Source organism: Mustelus asterias, chromosome 3, assembly GCF_964213995.1.
Source record: "Mustelus asterias chromosome 3, sMusAst1.hap1.1, whole genome shotgun sequence".
NCBI lineage: Eukaryota > Metazoa > Chordata > Chondrichthyes > Carcharhiniformes > Triakidae > Mustelus > Mustelus asterias.
In genome coordinates, this window is record NC_135803.1 from 144,805,996 (window position 1) to 144,831,882 (window position 25,887).

Genomic DNA, 25,887 nt, shown 5'->3' on the forward strand with positions numbered 1-25,887 from the left:
AACTTCCCGGGAAAATTTCAGCTGCAGTGCTACACAACCTCATACTGCAAAATGTGGGCATTGTGGTAGTTAATAAGATATTAACGGTAGGATTTTTAACCAATCCCTATCAGAATGTAGCAGGGATATTTTGAGGAGCTGCTGTCCACTGTCCTGTGCCACTTCCCGATTTTCTGCTGAAAGATTGTTGCTTGGGAATTAATTGTCCCCAAATATGTTGGTATCCCCTCAAATAAGTTGCTAAATAATACCACTTATCTATCTGTGAATAGATGGTACATAAGAACATAAGAAATAGGAGCAGGAGTAGGCCATCTAGCCCCTCGAGCCTGCCCCGCCATTCAATAAGATCATGGCTGATCTGAAGTGGATCAGTTCCACTTACCCGCCTGATCCCTATAACCCCTAATTCCCTTACCGATCAGGAATCCATCTATCCGTGATTTAAACATATTCAACGAGGTAGCCTCCACCACTTCAGTGGGCAGAGAATTCCAGAGATTCACCACCCTCTGAGAAAAGAAGTTCCTCCTCAACTCTGTCCTAAACTGACCCCCCTTTATTTTGAGGCTGTGCCCTCTAGTTCTAGCTTCTTTTCTAAGTGGGAAGAATCTCTCCACCTCTACCCTATCCAGCCCCTTCATTATCTTATAGGTCTCTATAAGATCCCCCCTCAGCCTCCCACAAAAGTGGGAGAGAGCTGGCTAGATGGCTAGTCGATGGATCAGCACAGGATTCAGTCACTGTTCCAACTGAGGCAGACTCGAGGGTCTGCATGTACACATTACGCCGTAGTAAAAATTAAAGCACTTTTCCCTGGTTTGGCAAATAACGATGTGGAGATGCCGGCGTTGGACTGGGGTAAACACAGTAAGAAGTTTAACAACACCAGGTTAAAGTCCAACAGGTTTATTTGGTAGCAAAAGCCACACAAGCTTTCGGAGCTCCAAGCCCCGCACACACGAGGACGGCCTCAACCGGGATATTGGGTTCATGTCACACTATCTGTAACCCCCACAGTTGCGTGGACCTGCAGAGTTTCACTGGCTGTCTTGTCTGGAGACAATACACATCTTTTTAGCCTATCTTGATGCTCTCTCCACTCACGTTGTTTTGTTTCTTAAAGACTTGATTAGTTGTAAGTATTCGCATTCCAACCATTATTCATGTAAATTGAGTTTGTGTCTTTATATGCCCTGTTTGTGAACAGAATTCCCACTCGCCTGAAGAAGGGGCTTGGAGCTCCGAAAGCTTGTGTGGCTTTTGCTACCAAATAAACCTGTTGGACTTTAACCTGGTGTTGTTAAACTTCTTACTGTGGCAAATAACCACCAGGTGACCTGCCTTCGGACAAAGAAGTAGATGGTATTTTTTGGCTTAGATATCAAAGTTCACTAGTGACCTCTGTTGACAGACACAGGTTGTGCTCCTTCCTAACTGAGGTGCATTTTTAAAAAGCACTTTTTAAATCTTAAAAACTAGGATTCGCTGTGAGAAAAAAATAAACAAATCTGAGACGAGAATATGAAGAGATTTCTTTTCAGGCAGAGGCTTGTTAGAAAATGGAATGATTTACCACAAGAAGTGATTGAGTCGAATATACCATCTTATCAGACAACCCTGAATAGTCAGTTGAAGCAAAGGAAAATAACAGCCTCTGGAAAGTGGGTGGAGTGTATGATTAGTTTTGGTTCACTGTAATAAAGAGCCAACACACAGATGATTGACTGGTTTACCTTCTTTTCTGTATTGAAAGCTTCCATGATTTAATCTTTTATATGTGATTTTTAGTGCAGCTACATAATACTTGCAATGATGTACAAACAATGACAAATAGCAAAAAACCCTCTCATCTAAGTGGCCCACATCACGCTACGTGACACATTGTGTCTGGCACAATATGTTAACCTCCACCCACCCAAAAAACTGTGATCTTCTGGGAAAGGCAAAAAAAAAATCCATAAAAATCTAGGCAGCTTGAGGGCAGGAATTTGGAAATTCTAACCCTTCATGTGATGGAATCTAGTCCAAGAAATCACTGACCCTGAATTCCTTGTAGTACCTATCCTTTGTAAGCAGTGTATTCCACCCCAATCAGAAACAGTTCCAGCTCTCACTTGATTTATATTTGTTGTACCTTTCTGGTGATTTATAATCTGCTACATCCTTTCTCTTCTGAGAGATATTATTGGTTGACATGAATCATCCAAGAGCTCTGGAGGGTCGATGAGTTTAAACAATAGATGAGTTTGGCATTTGACCCAACTTTGAGTGGTTTTCATATAGTTTACTCCACACGTACCATTGTGACTTTCTGTGACGTAAGCTTACCTTTGTCCCTTTGTCTCTGGTGAAAGCTGGAAAGGCTGGAGAGGAATGAAACTGAACTAAATACCATTGAGGCAAAGAAACTGGCTCGACGTATGCGTACTGTCACCGAGGAGATGGACCAATACTTCGGAAATGATATCCACATCACATATCGCCTTCTCTTGAAGATGCTGGAATTTGAGTGCAGACAACGTGGATTTAACCTTACAGCAACACAGGATGTACATTTTACAGAGGTAAAAAAAAGCTGTTAGAAACTTGATAATATAGTGGACACAAAGCAACAATTCATTTAAGCCTCAGTGCCAACTCCTGTTCAGGTGTAGTAAACACGAGGTAAAGGGAACAATTTACTCCCATCTGGTGCTACACAACTTTTGTGTGGCTCAGTGTCAAGTCCTATATATGCGCGCAGCATGCAAGAGGAACAGTTTACTACCATCTGGTGTTGTGCAGATCTGACAGCAGAAGGGAATTGCCAGTAATATTTTGCTCATTGAACTGAAGACAAGATGGTGAAACAGTAAAATAGGGAAGGCAAACTTTATGGACAAGTACCAACGTTACTCAATCAGGAGCAGGATTGATACTGTTCATATAGTTAAGACAAACATTTCGACCTTCTAGACTGAGAATGTATATGGATTCAATGAACATAATTGGTGGGAAAATTAATTTCCAACATAAATGATAATTGCCACGTGAATACAACTGACTACCTTGGCAGTGGAGTCATTGCCAGATTCATTTTTCTTTCTTCCTTTGCCTCCTGGTAAATAACATTCAGAAGGAGCACGGAGAATAACCCTTTCTGGATTTGTCCGTCCTGGCACAAGTGTCACTTTTGTTCATGGAAGTCGCAAGAAGATCAACGTGATTTCCTGTGTTTGTTCCAAAGATACAGAGAGAGAATGTAAAAGCAGATTTCACTGTGGGCTCACAATGGCTCAGCCGGCTGCCAGTCATAAATGAGGCTCGGGTCCAGCTTGTTAGACTCAGAGAATTTAAAAATGGGACCCACAAAGAACATTTTCATCTTGGATTGGCTTTCTTCTTAGATTGTCTGAACATAATAGGAGCAGTATAGACAAGCCTCACTTAAACTGGTTGCCGTTGTATAGCACTATCAAATTAACTTGCTTCTAGTGGAAATATATATTTTGAAACCTTAAAAAACACAATGTGCAGCAACAGTGCACATTCCCAATCAACTATAAGTCTTCAACGTCTTGCACACCCAGTATACAAAGCTGTTGTGGTGATTTGTGCGAAAACCGTGTGATGGCGGATGAAGTGTGAACAGACATGCAGGGCTGTTGTCATTATGCCTTCAGTGATATTGGGGAAAGCCCATCGAATGGCCTGATTGAGGTTAGCTCCGTGAAAAGAGCAGGGTGTCACACAGAGAAGCAGAATAGCGCAGTGGCTACCCACGAAGATAATTGTTGAATTCATCAAATCTGTAAGCAGAACCCTTTGCTCCTGTTACACTTCATAACGAGAGACTTGGAATTATGAAGCATCAATTACTTATTTATGAAGAGATATTTATTCCCCGTGCATCCTATTAAAACAAAGCTTGTTTACAGAGAAATCCATCGTAAAAGGTCATAAGTAGAGATTATACTAACCATGTCACATATGCTTCAGGATTATTTAAATTTTATTAAATGCTGGAGATTTGTTTTTCAAATATTTGCAATTTTAATTATTAATCTGAAACAAGCATACTAAGTTTGTAATGTTTCATTGATCTGTGGAATCAAATTTGTAGTAGGCCATTAATCTGGAGTTGTGGAGGTAACAAGCAAGATAAATCAAATAGGCCTTAATTTGGATTACATTAGTTTAAATAAGATTTCAGACCAATTATAATTAATATTTTAATAATGAGTCAAAGGCGCACACAGGCCCTAGATTTGAATTAATGTTCGTTCTTTTTTTACAGATCTGTGCCAAAGTAAAGAAAATAAATCAAATGACTTTTTTTATACTCTTGAATTGATAGAATATATTTTACTCCCGAGTTAAGCATGTGCAGTAGTGCAGTGCCTCACTGCGACAGACTGTGGAGCAAGATTTTCACAGTGCGCTAGCTATGGTAAAGCATTTTTTGTTCTCTCTCACTTAATCCAATCTATCATTCTCTCTCTTCTTGAGCCTGAGTTGATGTCGAAAGAAAGCGAATGGTATGTTGGCCTTCATTGCAAGAGGTTTCGAGTACAGGAGCAGGGATGTGTTGCTGCAATTATACAGGGCCTTGGTGAGGCCACACGTAGAGTGTTGTGTGCAATTTTGGCCTCCTTTTCTGAGGAAGGATGTTCGTGCTTGAGAGAGAGTGCAGCGAAGGTTTACCAGGCTGATTCCGGGGATGGCGGGACAGATGTACGAAGAGAGATTGACTAGGTTAGGATTGTTTTCACTGGAGTTCAGATGAATGAGGGGGGATCTCATAGAGACTTATAAAATTCTAACAGGACTGGACAGGGTAGATGCAGGAAGGATGTTCCTGATGGTGGAGGTGTCCAGAACCAGAAGTCACAATCTGAGGGTATTGTTGGACCATTTCAGGCGGAGATGAGGAGTAATTTCTTCACCCAAGGACTGGTGAGCCTATGGAATTCATTACCACAGGAAGTAGTTGATGCCAAAACATTGAATGTATTCAAGAGGCAGCTGGATATAGCACTTGGGGCGAATGGGATCAAAGGTTATGGGGAGAAAGCAGGATTAGGCTATTGAGTTGGACGATCAGCCATGATCGTGATGAATGGCGGAGCAGGCTCGATGAGCCAAATGGCTGCCTCCTACTCCTATCTTCCATGTTTCTATGAATTCACTCACTCAAAATCACCCTCCTCTTCAGCTCTTCCTCTGTTTTTCAATCCAATGGGGTTTCCTGTTTGTCCATTTGTTCACTCAGATCCCAAATATTCTGTTGCCCTCACTGCTGTTACCAGTGTATGGTGCTAACCATTCTCTGGGCAAAACGCTTTCAAATCTATCAGACATCCCGCTCTAGTAAAATCTGGCCCAAAGTAATTTGATTGGAAGTGTTTTAGAAAACACTTCTATTGTCCTAATTCTCTAGAAGCTTGTTTTGTTATCACCTTAATATAACTGTGGTCTTGCAGACAGTGATTAGGATAAGTGTGCAACACTCTACTTAAATTTTTGTTTTAAGAAGTGCTGATTGCATTGTAAATATTGGGGTTCATATTGTGAAATTAAATCTCGTCCGATTTGTTTTGTTTTAAAGTTAACACACATGAATGCAAGGTTCAAGTAAACAACAAAACAGCGAGCTGTTATAAGTTGCTATAAGATATGCCAGGTTACAGCGCTGATGTACCAGCTCTTGTATACAATTTTTAGAACCTCCTCAGAACAGGAAGTGCGGCTCTGGATCGAGAAAATACAGAACACTGGAATACACTTCAGCAGACAGAGCGAGGAGCAGCACACTTGATGGGACAACTTGAGGAATACATGAGGACACTGGCACAAAACATGAAGCTTACCTACCTCAATCCAGTTGCTATTGTAACCCCCAATATAAGTGAGTACCTCTTTTCAAAATGTCTGGGAGTATAGTAGGGGGTTCATGTTGTTTACTTCAATTTCCATGCAAATTAGCCTATGGCTGCAGCATGTTGTGTGCTAACATGTTTTGTCACAAAGTAGTAGCTTATTGTAGTGTCCTACCTATGTTAGGGGTTGTAGGTTTTAACAAATAAAACGTGATTTGCACACGTAAATTCAAACTAACACAACAGATTTAATTGAGAGATGTTTTCTGTACATACAAAGTGCAAATTGAAAGTAAAACAGCAGCCTCTGCAAACGCCCTAATGACATCATCATCAAATCATGTGATCATTTCTTAAAGAAACCTGCAACCCTTTTAAATATATAAGTTATGTTTTCCTTCCTTCAGTTGCTGAACATGAAAAAAATAGCTAGTGTAAAATAAAATAAAACTTTGTCCTAAGCTAATAGTGATTATTTAGTTTTATGGACGTACAGGAAGAAACAAAATGTTGATGTATCTTTGTTAATACTGAAAACTCAAAGGCTAAGGCATTGTTCTGTTTTTGCATATTTTTCACCGCTGAGAAATCCTGACTCTGCGCTCCATTAATTCTCATTTGTGATTTTCTGTTTCAGTCCTAACTATTGATCATGTAGAGAACAGCACTAAAACAAAGAAACGTTTCCCCCGCTATCACAGTGGACTCTTCCGTGGCCAGTCTACGTGGGATGCACAGACGCACATCGTACTGCCAACATCTGTTTTATTTCCATCAAAAGTTAAAGGTAAGCAGAAAACAGCTGCGGGTGTCACAGCTAGTGTGATTCCAATGAAGACGCATATCAATGATTGTGGGTGAATTTTCAGATAATATGCATCAGTCAACATTGATAGAATTGCATAAATGGGAGATAATAATAAATGGATGGGATTTCATAAACAATGCTTGCCATTGAGACCATGGATTTTGATGAAAGAAGTATCTGTGTTGTTGAACCCATGAGGACTTAACGTTTTCTGCCTTTGCAACCTTTAGTAATGTTGAATATGCCTCTCATTTCATCCTATGCCTGTGCAGCTGTACCCACCTCCAAAACAGAGAACTCTATCCAAGTGCGGAATGAAACGAGTAAAGTTTTACATCAACGGATTTTACCAGAGCCCGAGCCCACCATGACCATCCTGATCCTCCTCATTTATCGGACACTAGGTAGTTTATTACCCGCGCGATTCAACACAGATCGCCGTAACCTAAGGTATGGGTTCAGCATTGAAGTGTGGCATGCGGTTTTCACAGTGCTGAGGGTGTTCAAGCATCATTAGTAAACAAACTATTTAATATGCTAATTTGCAGATTTCTAATGAATTCAATGAAATATAGTTGCCTAATGTTTATGATACATTCTACAGAATCTCCACTGGCATTGCTCATGCAAAATACTGTTGTCTCTTGTCTTCGACCTTCCAGTTCCTTTCTGACTTATGGGGCGAAATTTTCCCATTCAGACCGCCAGGGGAATCGTAACGGGCGGACCATGCAAAGGTCCGTTGACCTCGGACGGGATTTTCCGGTTTTGGGGCGAGGGCAGCCGGAACATCCTGCCCTTGGTCTGATTTGTGCTCACTACTTTTTTTGCGTTCTGCTTTCTTTCCTCCCTTTTTTCTTTCTCTTGCTTTCTCAAGCTTTATAATTTGCGTTTATGTTCAACTCTTTCCTTATTTTCTGTTTGCGTGTCACCTGCTGTCCCCTGTCTGTCTATGCTTCGCCCAGTTTCTCTTTTTCTTTCTTTTTTTTTTCTCTCTTTCCACATTTCAGGTACTTTATATACCTTTTAACTTGATCTTGTCCACCTGCCTCTTCATTCGTGCGATGTATCAATGGCAAGACTGCATTTATTGCCCATCCCTAGTTATCCTAAAATATTTTTGAAATGTACTAAAAGTAAAGAACAGAAATTTCCCGAATATCAGCAAAGGCCAATAGCAGGCGGGAAACGCGGCATTGAAGCCACTGGCACCAATGGCGGCTTTCTCTGCCGTATTGTCTTAGACTTGGTAAAGAAAAATGGCAAGGGGAGGGTTCAGCACACCCTGCCAGCAACGAAGTATTTTGAAGATTGGGGCACCGTTTTTAAAGGCCACTCCAGTGCACAAAGGTTAAATTAGGAACCATCTCCCCCCTCAACCTGCTGCCCGGATACTGCTTCCTGGAACTTCCCAGGCACTGCCCCCCCCCACACTGCCTGGGGCAGTGCTTGGACGTGACCCTCTTTGTCCCCTGAGCGACGTCCTCACTGAGCTCCTCTGGGAGGTCCACTCTGCAGGTGAATGCTTTGGGAAACCAGCCATCATTCACGCCAGTCTGCCCTCACGCCGACGTGAATGAACTTTATTACAAAGGTGGCGGGGGAATGATTCAGGCATAGAGGCCTGATAATTAGATGCTAATGTATGGAAATTATGTTCCCAACACAACATTGGGAATCCTGTTACGTCAATGGTGGGAGTGGGGACAATCGTGTCATGCTATTCCTTCGGCGTGAAACATGATTTGGAGATTTTCTGCTCCTGCCAAACCAGCCTGAAAAAAAATGGGAGCAGAAAATCTCAGCCAAAATAAATAAAAAGCAAAATCCTGAGGGGATTTGACAGATTAGATACCAGAACAATATTTCACCTGTTGGAGAGGCCAAAACCAGGGAACACTGTTTAAGAATAAGAGGTAAGAGGTTTAAGAAGGAGATGAAGAGTAATTTTTCCTCTCCAAGGGTCATTGCTATGTGGAATCACCTTTCTCAGAAAGCAGTGGAAGCTGGGTGATTGAATTTATTCAAGGCAGAGTTAGATTGATATTTGATAGACACAGGAAGTTCAGGGTTATGGGGACAGACAACAAAGTGGAGTTGAGACCACAACTAGATGAGCCAACATCTTATTGAGGGGGCAGGCTCGAAAGTCTAAATGACCCACTAAGTCCTGAGAATGGTGATAGGCCTTCTTGAACTGCTGCAGTCCATGTGGTGAAGGTGCTCCACTGCCGGGTTGGGCGTTTAGCCAGTGACGATATGGATGCAGCTGTACATCCAATTCTGAATGTGTGTGACTTGGAGAGAAACTTAGAGGTGTTGGGATTCCCATGCACCTGCTGCCTTTGATCGTCTAGGTCGTGGAAACTGCGGGTTTGGTAAATGCGGCCGAAGAAACCTTGGCAAGTTGATACAAGACACCTTGTAGATAGAATGTATGGCGGCAGTGGTGATGGCATAGATGTCTAAACTAGTGACTGAGATTCCAAGCAAATGGATTACTTTGCCCTCGATTGGGGCTTCCTGCATATTGCACCAACATGTATATGGGCAAGTTCAAAGTATTCCATCATAATCCTGCCTTGTGCCTTGAAGGCAATAGAGAGGCTTTGGCAGGCTAACAGCTGAGACCGTTTTCACCGAATGCCCAATTTCTGACGAGCTGTAATAACCATGACATCTCTATGGCTAGATCAGTTTCTAATTAATGGTGACCACTTCCAGCATCTCGCCCCATCCCCACTACACCTCACGTATAGTGGGGACTCTGCATTACAAATGAAATTGAATACTCTGCAATTATCAGCAAAGTAAGTCCCCATTTGACTTCATGATAGAGGGAAATTCATTGCTGTGTAGCTGAACGTTGATGGATCTGGGACACTGCTCTGAGGAACTCCTGTAGTTTTCCTGGGGTTGAAATAATTGGATTCCAACCACCACGGCCATCATCATTAATGCTAGTTATGATTCTTGCCACTGGAGAATTTCCCCTGATGCCCATTGGCACCGCTTTTTATCAGGCACCTTGATGGCGCTTAGATTCACACTCGCCTCATATCTACAATTCAGCGCTCGTATCTGCTTTTGGTCTATGTGTTTTGAAGCTAAGTGGTCTTGATGGAACTCTAAATGAGCATTGGTGAGAACGTTATTGCGAGTAAGTGCTGCTTGTTACTGCTATTGACCACTCTTTCCATCGCTTTACTGATGGTTGTGGGTAGGCTGATAGAATGGTAATTGGCACTGATATGAATGAGTTGTTACCTATTTGTTAAAAGTGGTTGGGGTGTAAATATTGGTCAGAATACTCAGCAAATTACCCGAGCTTTCTTCAAATAATGCCTCGGAATCTTTGACATCTGCTTTAATTGACAGATGAAACCTTTGCTTAACATCTGATCTGAAAGCTGACTCCTCCAGCAATGCAGCACTTGCTCAGTTCTGAACTGAAATGTCAGGCTGGATTGTGTGCTCAAGTGGCTGATTCAGTACTGAAATGTTCCATGTCTTTGCTGGGAAGGTTTGGCCACACCATTGGTTTCCCTTTAATGATATGGCTGAGGTTGTAAACCTGTTTTAAGGGATTATAATCTTCCAGTGCACCATATTTTCTTACTTATTTTAGAACCAGAATTTGTGCAATAATCTGAAATTTGGTTGAAGCAACCTTCCGATCTCTCCCGCTCCTTTCTGTCTCAGGATTATTGAACGCCTTCATTTTTTTAAAAATAATTGCAGACTTCCGAAGCATCCTGTAATGAACTCTCCAATCGTGACCATCTCTATCTTCAACAATAACACCTTTGTCCACGGAACTTTGAACACACCACTGACACTGGAGTTCCGCCTACTAGAGACCGCCAATCGCAGCAAGCCTGTATGTGTCCAATGGAATCATTCCAGTCTGTAAGTACATTGAGCTATCCATGTCAGGTTGGTTTTGGGGAGCCCAAAAAGCAAGTAACCATGGGTGTGTTACTCAGTACGTTCCCTTCTGTACTGGAGTGTCTGAGCTTCAGAAACTGACCTTTATCACATATTTGCCACAAGTTCAGAGCCACATGGGAGGGGTGGCAAATTGTCAATGAAGACGTCTAGAATACAGACTGTTGTTGCTCTTTAGACTCTAGAGCAGTTGCAACATAGTGTACCTGATGTCAGACACATGATTGAAAATGCAGTGAAGTGCCAAGCGTGTGTGATAGCAGAAACCCAAAAGGCGGGGTTGATCACTCCCACTTTTATTTGTTGATCTCGCAGTATTTCCAGGGTCATGGCTCTTCCTCATAATCCAAAGGGAGGTAAATAAACTGGAGAAGCTCTGAAAATTGCTCCTGACCACCAAGGTTTATGGGGCAAAGCTTTCAGCATATCAATTCAACATTATATTTTCATCTCGCAATACAACGTAGGCTGTTCAGCTTGACTGGCTGCCTGTGACAGATGAGAATTCCATTAGTTGCACAGGTGAAGATTCAATTTTCCCCCAGGGGTTGAGCTGTCTTTTTTTATTTCTGTCTTTTTTATTTCTGGTAAGAAAATATCTTGCCGTTAAACCGTACCTGCTGAATGCAAAGCCAAAATAAACTATTTTTATCTCTCTTGCTGCTGCCAACATTTCAACCGTCTAGTGTTTTCTTGCCTTGTCTAATTCATCAATTTATGAGTGTGTTTGGAGTTGAAGGAGTGTACTGTGCAGAATACTGTAGTGTTTCCTTCTCCATTGAGCCTCGCTTCTGAATTGTAATGCGGCCAGCCTGCCAAAGTATAGTTAGTATATTTTGCTTTAACACTGTTTTATTGAGATTTGCTTTTGTGTAAGAGAGAGGAATCTGTACTGAGTAATTCACTGGATGTTTACAGTTTAGTTACAGGGTGTAAAGTATTGCCGGCGAGGAGCAACCTCGCCTATTTTGGGGACAGGGAAATATTGCCACTCCATCCCCCCTCATGGCACATTCTAGATTGGGTGATATTTTTGTGGCTGGATTCAGTTTGGTGAGGCTGCCTTCAAAATGTGGGCACAACTGAAATAAAATATTTTTTGTCAAATATAAAAGATATCTGTATAAGTTACTGTCAGTGATAGCAATATGAAACTATTGCTTCTAATCTTGGTCCTTCATTATTCTTGCTGCATGGGCTGTGAACAATGTAGGACAAGGAAATACATTTTCTGGTTTTGATTTGTTTTGGATGTAAAATGGAAATCTTCCAATTGGTTGGAATTTGGGCAGTGCTCATATCCAAGTATGAAATTTTATCATTAACTTTTGATTGCTATGTTAATTTCATATTGTATATTGGAGTATAATGTTAACAAATGCGAGGTTATTCACTTTGGAAGAAATAATAGCAAATTGGATTATTATCTAAATGGAAAGAAATTACAACATGCTGCTGTGCAGAGGGACCTGGGGGGCATGAGACGCAAAAACCCAGTCTGCAGGTGCAACAGGTGATCAAGAAGGCAAATGGGATGTTGGCCTATATCGCAAGGGGGATAGAATATAAAAGCAGGGATGTCTTGCTGCATCTGTACAGGGCATTGGTGAGGCCGCAGCTGGAATACTGTGTGCAATATTGGTCCCCTTATTTGCGGAAGGATATATTGGCCTTAGAGGGAGTGCAGAGAAGGTTCACCAGGTTGATACCAGAGATGAGGGGTGTTGACTATGAGGAGAGACTGAGCAGATTGGGTTTGTATTCGTTGGAATTTAGAAGGCTGAGGGGGGATCTTATAGAGACCTATAAGATAATGAAGGGGCTGGATAGGGTAGAGATGGAGAGATTCTTTCCACTTAGGAAGGAAACTAGAACTAGAGGGCACAGCCTCAAAATAAAGGGGGGTCAGTTTAGGACAGAGTTGAGGAGGAACTTCTTCTCTCAGAGGGTGGTGAATCTCTGGAATTCTCTGCCCACTGAAGTGGTGGAGGCTACCTCGTTGAATATGTTTAAATCACGGATAGATGGATTCCTGATCGGTAAGGGAATTAGGGGTTATGGGGACCAGGCGGGTAAGTGGAACTGATCCACTTTAGATCAGCCATGATCTTATTGAATGGCGGGGCAGGCTCGAGGGGCTAGATGGCCTACTCCTGCTCCTATTTTTTATGTTCTTATTATGTATCAATTGTGTTTGGAATCAAATAAGGATTTCAATCTACTGTTCTTTAATATCTACCCTTTGTATGCTCTGTGAATGGGGAGGATGTGTGTACTTTTATACTGCTTTGCCTATTAAAGGTAATTTAAATCAAAATTAACCATGGCAACGCATTTGCCTGCAATGGCAGCAAGCCGTTCTGGAATTTGTACCCAGGCATATGAGCATTTTTATTCTAACTCTAACCATGTCCCATTGGTATGAAAGTCCATACGTCCTGTATCTGCATCTGTTGGATCTGACACTCCCACAATCAATCTAAATGTCATAAGGCTTTGGAGGAACGTATTGCGGCTCATAAAATCTGGCTCATTTTGGGGGAAAACTGAGTGAATGCTTATGATGTACAAAGGCTTTTTATGTTTGGACTACTGCTATGGAACGCTGACAAACTTTCTGTGGCCTGTTGAACTTATTGTGTTCCTTGGCAGCAGCTAATGAATTAATGAGCAACAGAAAAGTGCAGACTACAGCTATAAATGACCCATGTCGGGAACATCAACACTCCTGTCTCCTCACAGATGTGGTTCAGCACCTGTTGGGTCCCCGAGGTGACTCCAGGAGGAAAATCTCCCCACTGGTTTTCTCAGCAATGTTAATAGATAACCTACTCAATTTATTGGCCCCTGTCATTTGTTTGGGGTTAAAGAAATATTCCAGCAGTAACTTCCCCACTGTTCCTAGGAGAAGAAGTTATAGGAGAATGGGGATGAGAAAAATTTCAGCCATGATTGAATGGCGGAGCAGATTCGATGGGCCGAGTGGCCTAATTCTGCTCCTATGTCTTATGGTTCCTGCAACAAACTGTAAATGTATATATTCGAAAGAAGTCTAGTAATCCAATACCAATAATTCCACACATTAAAACAGTCCTCCTCTTATACCTGCCCTCCTCCCCACTCCCTCCAGAACTAATGCATGAATATGCATGGAATTTAAGTCAATCTTAAATTTACTGAATAAATGATGCAGATCAGATCCATTTCCAGTCATTTGTTTAATGGCATGTGGCCTGGTATCATTTGGAGGCTTAAGCCTGACAGGGCTGCAAAATGTAATTATTTTCTGTTTAATAGCTCATAGATGCTCAATGTAAAATCGATGACTGTCGAGTAGGATGGGTGGTAAATGTTTTGACATCAATTGGAGAAGAGGAAGGATTCGTGTTGGCAAACTCTATTTGACCCTGGTCCAACTGTAATCAGACTCTGTAGTTTTATGATCTCTTGACCTCCAGCAGTCTATAGCTATTAAATGCAGATGGCTGCAAGTGAGGTGCAAGGCAGTAATTGAGTCAAGGGAATGTGGCAATGCCTTAAAATGCAAGGGCAAAGCAGAGCTGATCCCTGTGATATGCAATTACTATCTCCTATCTCTTACAGTTGTACCTTGTTCTTTAGAATACATACGAGGTAATGTTTGATTTATTTTCAGAGCACATTTCATTTGTTGCCCGTGTGTTATTTTTGTTGTGGTAAAGCAACACTCAATTGTTACGATTCATGTCATATTTTGTCTTTGAAAGTAAGTGAAAAATGGTTTGCAGAATACTTTTGCCTCTTTAGATTTTTTTAGAAACGGGATATTCAAATCAAGGGGTGGATCGTGCCCCCAATCCCCAGCAAAACATCCCAAGCCCACACAACTCGGTCCTAAATCTATTTCCTACTTGCTGGCATATTAGAATTCTGTTTGGTCTTGATTTTTGCAAGAGGTTGTTTCAGTATCATTACTTTGTGTGTGTGCATGTGCGTCTGTGTGTGTGCGTGTGTGTGCGTGTCTGTGTGTGTGTGCGTGTCTGTGTGTGTATGTGTGTGCGTGTGCGCACAAAATGGTATTTGTTGTGCCTTGCATGCACATTTCTGGTACAGACCATGCTGGATGATGGTTTGGTGGGTACTTTGATGCAGTTGTTAGGAGTGCGTGCTGCAAGTGTACAGAGAAGGGGATGCCAGTCAGTGTGTCATTCTGATTTGACTGTAGCAATGCCATTTGCAAATTCAAATCTCCAACACATGACCGATCATGACCTCACATAGCTGATTGAACATGCATCCAGCAGGAAGGATACCCTCCCAGTGCCAGGTAAGGGAATCATCAAATACATTCAGTTTAGTTGCTGATTGATTTTGACTATCTGCTGTGTGGTTTGTAGCTATGTTGTGAGTTTTCTATTGTTATTTAAAAGTTGGTGAAATCTACAGGATGTAGTACAGCATGAGGGCCTTGGTTCTCACTCTAAGGGTTTTGTTCAGACTACTTGTTTCCAGTCATAAGTGCTGTAATTTCTTTCCCCATTGATCTGCAGCATGTCAGGGAGAATGAGGTGAGGCCACTCAGAGGCCGACAAGCTGTGCAAGGAGGGGGAGAAAGGTTCTGAGCATTAATCCAGTGCCCTTAGGGAACAATTTTTTTCACCCCAACCACAGTGAGGCACACTGTATGTGAGTTCTCTGTTTTATTAAGGCAGGGCTAATCAAAGGTACTACCTGTTGAGGCAGACCTGCAGCCCATGAGCAGGGAGGAACAGCAGTGCCAGTCACTGGTGATCGTGGCCATGAACTGCACACTAGACTTCTTCCAGGCTGGAGCAGGTGCTGTCCTAATGTTTCATAGTTCAGTGTCCACTGCTGCTTGAAGTAGGACGTTGACGCACTGTAAGCCATGAAGGAGGATACCAGCATTCTATCTTTTCAGAGAAAAGTAGACAGAATGAGCTTGCAGCTTCACCAGACTAGCGGGCTTCCCGGTAGTATAGGATGCCTTGATTGCGCACGCATTGATTCGCAGACAATGCATCTCAATGCAAAGACATACTGCAACCACAAAAGGTTCCACTCCCTGAATGAACAGTTGGTATTATCCATGCTCAGTACACCCTGCAGGTCAATGCCCAGCATCCTGGCAACAGTCATGGAGCCTTCATTCTGCATCAGTACAATCTACCATTAATATTTTAGCCGCAATATCAACTGAGGACTCCCAAAGGGTGATAAAGGCTTTCAACTGACCATCTGGCACATGACTCTAGCGTAAAACCCAAGTACATGTGAGCAGCCTCCACGTAGTGAGAGCCATACTATCAGATGAAATGCAATCAGGCAGACCACCGGCCAGTTTAAGAAATGCTTCAGCTGCCTGGTCCACTAGCTGGTGTGTCTGTTAGGTTTTGCCTTGTTCTGCTGCATCCTGCAGAATCTCACCATCATGTGGGCATGTCACTTGCCACCTGGTACATGTGAGCAGCAGGGGAGGAGGAGAAGGAAGGGAGGAGGCAGCCCCTTTCTAGCTGTGCTATCTGCGGTCGACTCATCTGACTGCAATACCGGTGACCTCAACCCCAATTCCACATAAAGCAACAGTGCCTCACATTGCCTTTCTTTTCTTACTGACTATTACCGTGTCCTCTTGGCTACAATGCTGACGTAAAACCCACCATTAACGAAACATTCCAAAGCAATTTTATTAAACAAGCCACATATTGCATATAAAAGCCAACATCCCAGCCTTGTACATACTTTTAATACCTATCTTCTGTGTATGTTTGCTGTCCTAATGCCCCTATGCAGTTCTACCCTAGAAGCTACAGCATGCTGGTAGAAGGGATCTGACCTGCCCCAGGCAACACTGCAGATGACCATGTAGACCCGCCTTTGCACTGCCCAACTTTGACACAGGCAGCAGCAGTCTGCATTGGTTGGCTGGCTTGCAGGCAACAGCAAGGGTACTAACAGAGTGACTAGCGATGGGAGTAATCAGTTTGCTGAATTGCTGGGACCCTGCATGTCTCTTTATGCATTGGTAAGCCATGATGTCAACATTCTGAGCCTGCATTGGCAGTAAGTTGCACCAGCACGACTTCAGTCATTATGTGGCTTCTGCTTGTGCTGCAATGGAAGCTGAGACATCAGCCGTCGGTTGGGTCCACAAGAGTTCTCATGGAGTTGGTCACCATATCCATGTTGCTATGGATGGGCTCCAATGTCAAGTTGGTGTTGGAATCCTCCAGTCTCCTCAACAATGACTGCAGACTTTCTGGTAAGCCTGTCAATGCACCAAACATGTACAGGCTCTTTTCCCCTTGCTGTCCATTGGCTTCCTTAACTGAGGTCTCCGCAGCAAACCTTATGTGCAATCTTACCGTTTGACAAGTTGACACCTGCTGACCGTTTCCCCCCTGCTCACCCCCCACCCCCAAACCAGTCTGCCCAGTGTCTCAGCACATGCAGATGCTACCTCTAAGCCATTCTCTAAAATACAGTGTCCATATCTGAGCTGCGACTGTCAGATTATGGTGCTGCATTATCATCAGTCTCTTTAGCCTCTTGCACGTCACACTCTTATTCCACTGCCTGAGCAGCTTGCATTTCTTGGGTATCTGAAAGGAGAAAGGCACTGGGGTAGAGTTATGGTGAGGGGAAACTGGAGAAGCAAGAGACGCGTGCAAGGTGTGCAATGAAGCCAAGTGGAATGTGAGAAGAAGGATTAGGCAGGAGCATACTGTGATCCTCAATGGTTTCTGCCTCACTGCTAGCGATGGCCTTAGTCACAGCCACACTGATGATTACAAACACGGTCTCCTTCATTGTGGGGAGGAAATCCCTTGCCGTTAGCTGCTGCTACCTTTGGTTGTGTTCTGCAAGGGAGAAGGAAGTGAGTGTGGTGCAATTGTTGCTGTCAGGAGTGTGAAGTGTGGGTGTGAGACTTGATAGAGAACGTTTGGTAAATGAGAGATGGGAGATTGGTGCAGTGTGTAAGGCTACTGGTGCAGTTGATAGAATGTGACATTTGACAGTGCATTCACTGTGCAAGGTCAGTGAACTTCTTCTGGTACTACACCTAGGTTGTGGGACTATCATGAGGTTGCTATGGGATCCTCCTAATCCATGCTGCGCACTGTTACCAAACAAAGACCAAAATGCTCGGATATCTGAGCATAGAATTCCCACTGCGTTCCCCGATCTCCTATCACATGATTGGTGCAAGCCCCAGGGAAATGGCATAACGGACCAGTTACATTTTCTCCAGCAGTTTCACTGATTTGCCAAAGTACCGGGGGGATCAGATGAGCAGCAGATGTTCCAAGTGTGCTTAACTAATGAAAGTCACAAGATCCAGTTAGAAAGTTCACACTTAATGGAAACCAGGAAGAGAAAAGGAAGCTCGTGTCAGTATGCTGTCTGCGCTGCCGACTCAAGCAGTGGGATAATTTTGCGCCCACAGAACCTTGTGCTTGATCTCAGTTATGCTGTCAGCTGTATAGTGAAGGTCAGGAACTCATTCATGGGAAATGAGGGCAAGGACAGCCAGTCACTCAGGCTGCTGTCCGTCCCACCAGTTGGTTAAGGACTCACGTTGACAAAAATCTGGACTGACAACAATCTCACCACCTGGTTTTGATGTGTTATGGGATGACTTTAAAGGCAAAGGTCTAAATTTGCACAAATTTAAAACAAAATCTTTTTCTGTGAGTAAATGGCTTCATTTTCAATTTTCCAGCCCTTCATTTTGCATTACCAGATGGAAGAGAAACAAAAAAGACTATTGCGCTCTCTCTCTCTCTCTACTTAGTTCAATCTTTTAAATACCAATGTTGACAACAGCCATCAAAGACTTGCCTAAATAATAGTCACATTGTCTTGCAGATCTGAACCAGCCGGCACCTGGACAGCAAAGGACTGTGACCTTGTTCACCGAAACACCACACACGTCCGATGTCAGTGTTCACAGCTTGGTATCTTTGGGGTTCTAATGGATATTTCACATCGCGAAGTAAGCATTATCAAAATGTCGAATATTAATTCAAGCCACTTTGCTCCAGCGATGTAGCATGTTCTGTCAATGTACTGATCCTCCAAGTTCTTCATCAATGGGGCAGTAATTGTAAGAACACAAACTTCCAGCTACAGATGTTGAGTGTTTTCTACCTCTCTCCCCGGGATTTCAAAAAAAAACTGGTCTCTGACTTGGATTTTAGGTTTTAGAAATCTATAAGGTAAATGAGAAAGCTCAGAGCAAGGAAGACATTATTAAAGATTTGCAAGTATAAATATTTTCTAAAGCTGCTGAGCCCCAGGATAAGACTTTGTAATGTTATTATCCATGATGTGGAGTTCATGTTTTAAAGATAGTGCATTTTAGATTCAGCGAGCTTGAAAGAATGATTAATGCTGCTTACTTTGCTATCAGCAGCCAGAGACTTTGATAGCATTGCTGTTTTTAAACAGCATAAACACTTACCTTCAGACGCAGTTGTTATAACGGTCAAGGAATCGGAATATCTGAACCATTTGTTCATTGTAAATCGAAAGGCAATTTCACTTATTCTGCCTCATACCTTGGTTTGTCTGGCCACCCACAAACAGTGATAAAGGTGTATATGTACTCTGCATTATAGTTTGTTTATTGGTGTCACAAGTAGGCTTACATTAATACTGCAATGAAGTTACTGTGAAAATTCCCTTAGTTGCCGCACTCCGGCGCCTGCTCGGGTACACTGAGGGAGAATTTAGCATGGCCAATGCACCTAACCAGCACGTCTTTTGGACTATGGGAGGAAACTGGAGCACCCGGAGGAAACCCACGCAGACACAGGGAGAACATGCAGATTCCGCACAGACAGTGTCCCAAGCTGGGTATCGAACCCGGGTCCCAGGCACTGTGAGGCAGGTACTAACCACTGTGCCATTCTGCCGTGCATTATCTGGAATGGTCTGAGATCAAATGGAGGAAAATAATCAGTGCCCAATCAACCGTACACTTGGGTGAAAAATAACTTTTGCTCTCCAAGTGGTGTACCCCAGTCTTAAATGCATTCAACAATGGGCAGACAATTCCAAAGATCCAGAATTCTGAGTTAAGTAATTTCTCCTTATCCCACTTGTAAATTATCAGCCCCTTATCCCGAGACTGTTCTCCTGTGTTTTAGATTCCCTGACCAGCGGGAACAATCAGCATATTAAGCCCCTTTAGAATCGTGTATGTTTTAGTGAGATCACCTCTCATCCTCTAAACTCCAGAGAATAGAGTTCTAATTTACTAATGCCTTCATATTGTTCCTAGTGAGCAAATGGACAGGGTGATGTGGCCTTCGTGCACACAAACAAGATAAGTCCCAAGATTTTCTAAGTGAGCCAATTTCAGTTAAGGTGTGAGCACTCTTCTATCTCATTCTAGAGATTGAATAAATTAGGAAGACTGAGTGCGAAATGTGTGAGCTTCTTTGGAAAGAACAATCAAGATAACAACAAAAGATATTTTTATAAACTGTACTTCCTTATGTTCTTGCATTGGGTAAGCATCCTTTTTGTAAATGTTCCCCTGTAGCAGCTGGAAGGAGACCTAGAGACCTTGGCAATTGTTACCTACTCTACTATCAGTGTGTCTCTTGTGGCCCTGCTTCTCACTTTCTTCATCCTGACCTGTCTAAATGGACTGAAATCTAACACTCGTGGCATCCATTGCAACATTGTCGCAGCCATCTTCTGCGCCGAGCTTGTCTTTCTTTTGGGAATTAATCAAACAGAAAATCAGGTAAGGAAGGAAGGAAGCCTTTAATACTAATTATTTCCCACAGCCACTGCACTTCACCTGGCAAACAGAGATATTGATGCTTTGGAGTTGTGTAGAAGTATATGTCTCAACCCTGTGTAAAACTACTTAGTTTCCTGTGACATTACTTGTGGACAATTTTTAAAATTGTTTTTCTTTCTGTAATTGTCAATCTGCTTTGTCTCTGATTCCCATTCTTTCTCTTTCATCCTGACATTGTCTATGTTCCATTCTTTTTCTCTTTTTTCTTTCCTCTCGTACGTTCTCTTGGCTACAGCCTTTTATCTCACATTCGACCCCTTTTCAAAATCTCACCATCTCCTCTGTTCTTTCCATATTCCCCAATTGCCTCCTAGACCATTTTTGTCTTTCTGAATATGTCCTTTCCTTTGTCTTTCTCTCTTTACCTTTATCACTCTCCACCAGATTTCAAAGGGAACAGTTGAAGTGAAGCATGGTACTTGGATTGAGAGGAGCAGGTCAACCAGGATGTGCCTAGGAGGTAGAGGGGAGCCTAGTGGGAGGCTACATCAGCAGGAGAGTTGCATTAGTTCCTGAGAACTGCATGAAAAATATTACACGAACCCCCAGATCTGTGGCCACACTGGACAATTATGAACATCCTTTTCTGCATGAAAAAATTAACCAGAGTAACCAAACACGTTGCTAACATCTGGAGAATTAAACAATGCTGCTATTTTACTAGCATTTAATTAGTGCCCAAATGTCATTTTTTTTAACTTATCATCAGAATTTGGCAGGAACAGGAAGGCCAGTTGCGCTGAATGTTGCATTGAATTGGATTAGGCATGAGTCAGTCAGGAAATTGTTGTTCTTGTGGTTCGGCTGTTTAGGTTACTGTCTGTTGCTCCTCTCAGACTATACAGCGAGCTACCTGCTAAAATTGTGGGGTGACATTTAATCTTGTCAACCTGAGGGGACTGGGAGGGTAAGGGGACATCATTAGAATTGGGTGGGAATACAGCGGGGGTGATATCCTTAGAATTGGGTATGAAAACGGGGGGGGGGGGGGGGGGAGTGGTCCTTAGGATTGGGTGGGAAGGCAAGGGGATGGAGTTCCCCATGACCTTCCCAACTCCTTGTGATTCAGTCAGCGAAGGGAAGGTCAAGGACAGGCTTCTGTCCAGAGGCCAATTGGAACCCAGATGTAGATTGTGTAGTGAATCTGTAGAAGGATCTGGCCATTTTGCAGCTGATCCTGAACTCAAGCAGCTTCTCACTTTCCTGATCTTTAGCATGCTCCAGCTCAGCTACTCTAATCAGAAGCATCAATGTGCAAGTGAGAGTATGAGCTGTGTCCATGCTGCTGTTACAGCCAATGCAGTCAGTTACCTTCACCCCATTTATCTCACATTCGGCCCCTTTTCGAAATCTCACCATCTCCTCTGTTCTTTGCCTTTGTGAACTTGAGTTGCTTCGAGCATTCACATTTAATTTTCTGTTGTGTTAGCTGTGCTTTGAGAGACAAATTGGACAGCTGCTTATAATGCTAAAAATAGCCCATGATTCATCTATTATAGTGTTTACCTTGTATACGGAAATTCTGATTATTCAACAGAATCAGGCTTACGTTGTTCTTGTATGAAGCTCTGTTCATTCAACAATGCAAAACCACTTACTCACACAGGGCCCTCCCAATGTTTATTTTAGTTCAGATATCTGCCGTAATTAATTGATTCATTCCATTCAATTGCACGCTCATTGTTGCGGCACTGGTGTATTATGGCTGTTAGCACAAATCACAGTAATGCCGTGTTGCAAACTTCACATAATCAGGTTGGCGCAGCACTGTCAGGAGTTGTCTTTCAATTGAGCCAGTACACCGAGACTCCAGCTGTGTAGATAGATGTAAAATCGTAAAGAAAAGCATTGAATTCTGCCAATGTCTAGTCATTCCTCAACCAACACCAGCACAAAGCCTTTCTGGTCACTTATTGATCTGCTCTTTGTGAGAGCTGACAATACGTCAGTTGTCTTCAGCATTTACCTGCATAACAGCATTTTAAAAGTAAACTCTTGTTTGTAAAGCGTATCAAGGTGTCCAGCAGGGATGACGTAGCCCACATCCCACAAATGAATTTTTTTGAGAATCACTGGGTTACAGAGCAGCAACTCAGCTGAGCAATGATGGTATCACTTGCTCTCCTGAGCAATATTTGAGTAAGACGTTAAACAACACCAGGTTAAAGTCCAACAGGTTTATTTGGTAGCAAAAGCCACACAAGCTTTCGGAGCTGCAAGCCCCTTCTTCAAGTGAGTGGGAATTCTGTTCACAAACAGAGCATATAAAGACACAACCTCAATTTACATGAATAATGGTTGGAATGCGAATACTTACAACTAATCAAGTCTTTAAGAAACAAAACAATGTGAGTGGAGAGAGCATCAAGACAGGCTAAAAAGATGTGTATTGTCTCCAGACAAGACAGCCAGTGAAACTCTGTGGGGGTTACAAATAGTGTGCCATGAACCCAATATCCCGGTTGAGGCCGTCCTCGTGTGTGCGGAACTTGGCTATCAGTTTCTGCTCAGCGACTCTGCGCCGTCGTGTGTCGCGAAGGCCGCCTTGGAGAATATTTGAGTGTCAGCAGAGCCTCACAAGATTGAATCACTGCCTTCAACCAACTGCCAGGCATTTGCTCCATGTAATTGAAACTTTTATTATTAGAAGGGACGTTATTTTTTAGTGGAAGTTTTCCCACTGTTAAGCAGTAGGAGTCTTGGGCACATAGGAAGAAACATGATAGAAATACAACAAGAACAGGTTTGTAGTGTGCATTTATAGGTTGCTCCTACAACTTTTACATCGATCCATTGAGTGTTTCTAAAAAAAAGCACTGCAGCATGATTTATGTCCCACCTTTGTGAGTAATAGAAATCCATAAAAAAGGTGGCACATCTTTATTGATTCGTATAGTGCAAAGTTATCATTTTTTTTGACCAAAATTTGACACTCTAATGGAGGATTTGTACCAACTATCCGAGTTTCTTTCCAACAGTTTCTCTGCACAGTGATTGCCATCTTGCTGCACTACTTTTTCATGGCAACCTTTGCTTGGATCTTTGTGGAGGGACTTCACATCTACCGGATGCAAACTGAAGCGAGGAACATCAACTATGGTGCCATGAGGTTCTACTATGCCATTGGTTGGGGAGTGCCCGCTATCATCACAGGTTTGCATTAGTAGTACAAACATTGGTAGGCTGGTATAAGTGTACACACAAACGGCTGAAAGTAGGCAGTCCAAACCAGGATAATACTATGCATGATTTTTGTGTCTATTCCTGTAAATGTATAATGCACAACCGGCAAAAGGGAGAAATTCACTCACTTCACAAGTATTGTTTCCTTGAGTAGACAACTCCAGTGCTACATGTTTTGACATGATGTACCCCCTAATAGGTTTTTAGATAGCCTTGCTTTATATTTATAAAACACACCGTTGTGACAGATTGTTTTTGTAAAATGGCACAAGGACCCACTGGGAATTCATAAATTGAGAACTCATTCCCTGCCTTGACTGTATACCATCTGCCAGGGTTCATGATGGAGGTTCCCGAAGTGCAGCTATCCCACGGATTGAAATCCAGGAGACGTCTGGTCAATCTAGTGAGCTAATTCAATGAGCTAACTCACTGAAAGCTAAACAATGCAACGCTGTGTCAATAAGGTTGCATTTGGTTCATTAGAGAGTACAGGCTCATAGATACCAAGATCTTTAATGGTGGATGTTCTGGTAGAAAAAGCAAATGCAGTTGGGACGTCTTGTTGAAGTTGTACAAGACATTGGTAAGGCCACACTTGGAATACTGTGTGCAGTTCTGGTCACCCTATTATAGAAAGGATATTATTCAATTAAAAAGAGTGCAGAAAAGATTTACTAGGAAGCTACCGGGACTTGTTATAAGGGGAGGCTGGATAGACTGGGAAATTTTTCTCTGGAGCGTAGGAGACTTAGGGGTGATCTTATAGAGGTCTGTAAAATAATGAGGGGCATAGATCAGCTAGATAGTCAATATCTTTTCCCAAAGGAAGGGGAGTCTAAAACTAGAGGGCATAGGTTTAAGGTGAGAGGGGAGAGATACAAAAGTGCCCAGAGGAGCAGTTTTTTCACACAGAGGGTGGTGAGCATCTGGAACAAGCTGCCAGAGGTAGTAGTAGTGGAGGCAGTTACAATTTTGTCTTTTAAAAAGCATTCAGACAGTTACATGGGTAAGATGGGTATAGAGGGATATGGGCCAAATGCGGGCAATTGGGTCTAGCTTAGGGGTTTAAAAAAAAGGGGCGGCAGGGACAAGTTGGGCCGAAGGGCTTGTTTCCATGCTGTAAACCTCTATGACTCTATAATTGTGGGAGTTATACATCGAAATATTGAATACAAAATGAGGTAGTGATGCAAAATGTGTACAATACATTGGTTAGCCCCACAGTTGGGAGTATTGTGTGCAATTTCAGCACCTCATTATAAAGATATTTGAGCTGTACTGCTATGATTTTCTTGAATTGCACCAGGAATGAGAGGTTATGATTATGAAGGAAGGATTAAAACATTGGAGCTTCTTTTGCTAACAGAGAATAAAGGGAGGTTTGAATGGTTTCAAAATTGTGAAAAGCTTCAGGAGGATCATTTTCTTCTTAAATTCTTTGTACTGGATTGTGAAATTGATCAAAGGGAGCATAGACCAAGGATTATCACCAGAAGACAGGATGGGATTTAAGAACCCCTTTCACAAAGATGGTTGGGAGAGCATACGATGCTTTATTTGAGACAAATGCACTAACGTCATTTTTCAAAGGGATTGGATAAATATTTGAAAACGATTATTTGGAAAGACAGGAGGAAAGAAGTTTAGAATGTACACCTGTCGTTGAGATAGGAGCAGCACAAACATGGTGGACTGAATGACCTTGTTCGGTGCTGTAATTTCTGTGACTTTTATCCCCCAACTTTGCGACTGAATTTGCATCCGTCAGGGCCAAGACTTAGGCTAGTTACATTCATTTTAGTTTGTATTTCACAATGAGAAAATTAAATCTTGTGCACAAGATTCAAGTAAATGTGCATTGTGTTCTCACACTTCGATTCAGTTGTTTATTTCTTGCCACCAACCTCTAAATTTCTTCTCGCAACTAATGGTTGTTAACTCGACAGTCATCATCTTTGCTCAGTGACACCCCAGTCAGTTTTATATATGCCTGTCTTTTCCCCTGCCTCCTTCCTTGGAGTACAAATAGGAAGCAATGTTTCTATGTAGTAATGCATCTCGAGGCATTGTGGAAAGCTGACAAAACTCATCAACTGGCGCAAGCAAGTTTAAGTCTTTTGGGACTTGCTCTGCGGCTTTATGTTTGAGTCGAGTAGTTATGTGCTACACAGCTGCCACAATATTCTGCTTCATTGTTCTTCTCATGAAATTAAGATTGAACCAAGCACCTGAATTCTCCCACCTCATAACTGCTTGTTTTTCCAAATCAT

At 42.5% G+C, this 25,887-nt stretch overlaps 1 protein-coding gene across 1 annotated transcript in view; it reads left to right on the forward strand.

Moving 5' to 3' along the window:
* celsr3 (cadherin, EGF LAG seven-pass G-type receptor 3) overlaps positions 1-25,887 on the forward strand; it is a 269,844-nt gene that overhangs the window by 200,279 nt on the left and 43,678 nt on the right. The window contains exons 19-26 of the mRNA XM_078210174.1: positions 2,358-2,567; positions 5,707-5,890; positions 6,499-6,648; positions 6,942-7,119; positions 10,411-10,578; positions 18,484-18,610; positions 20,165-20,371; positions 23,410-23,584. Of these exons, the coding sequence (XP_078066300.1) occupies positions 2,358-2,567; positions 5,707-5,890; positions 6,499-6,648; positions 6,942-7,119; positions 10,411-10,578; positions 18,484-18,610; positions 20,165-20,371; positions 23,410-23,584 (1,399 nt within the window). The remainder of the gene's footprint in view (positions 1-2,357; positions 2,568-5,706; positions 5,891-6,498; positions 6,649-6,941; positions 7,120-10,410; positions 10,579-18,483; positions 18,611-20,164; positions 20,372-23,409; positions 23,585-25,887) is intronic.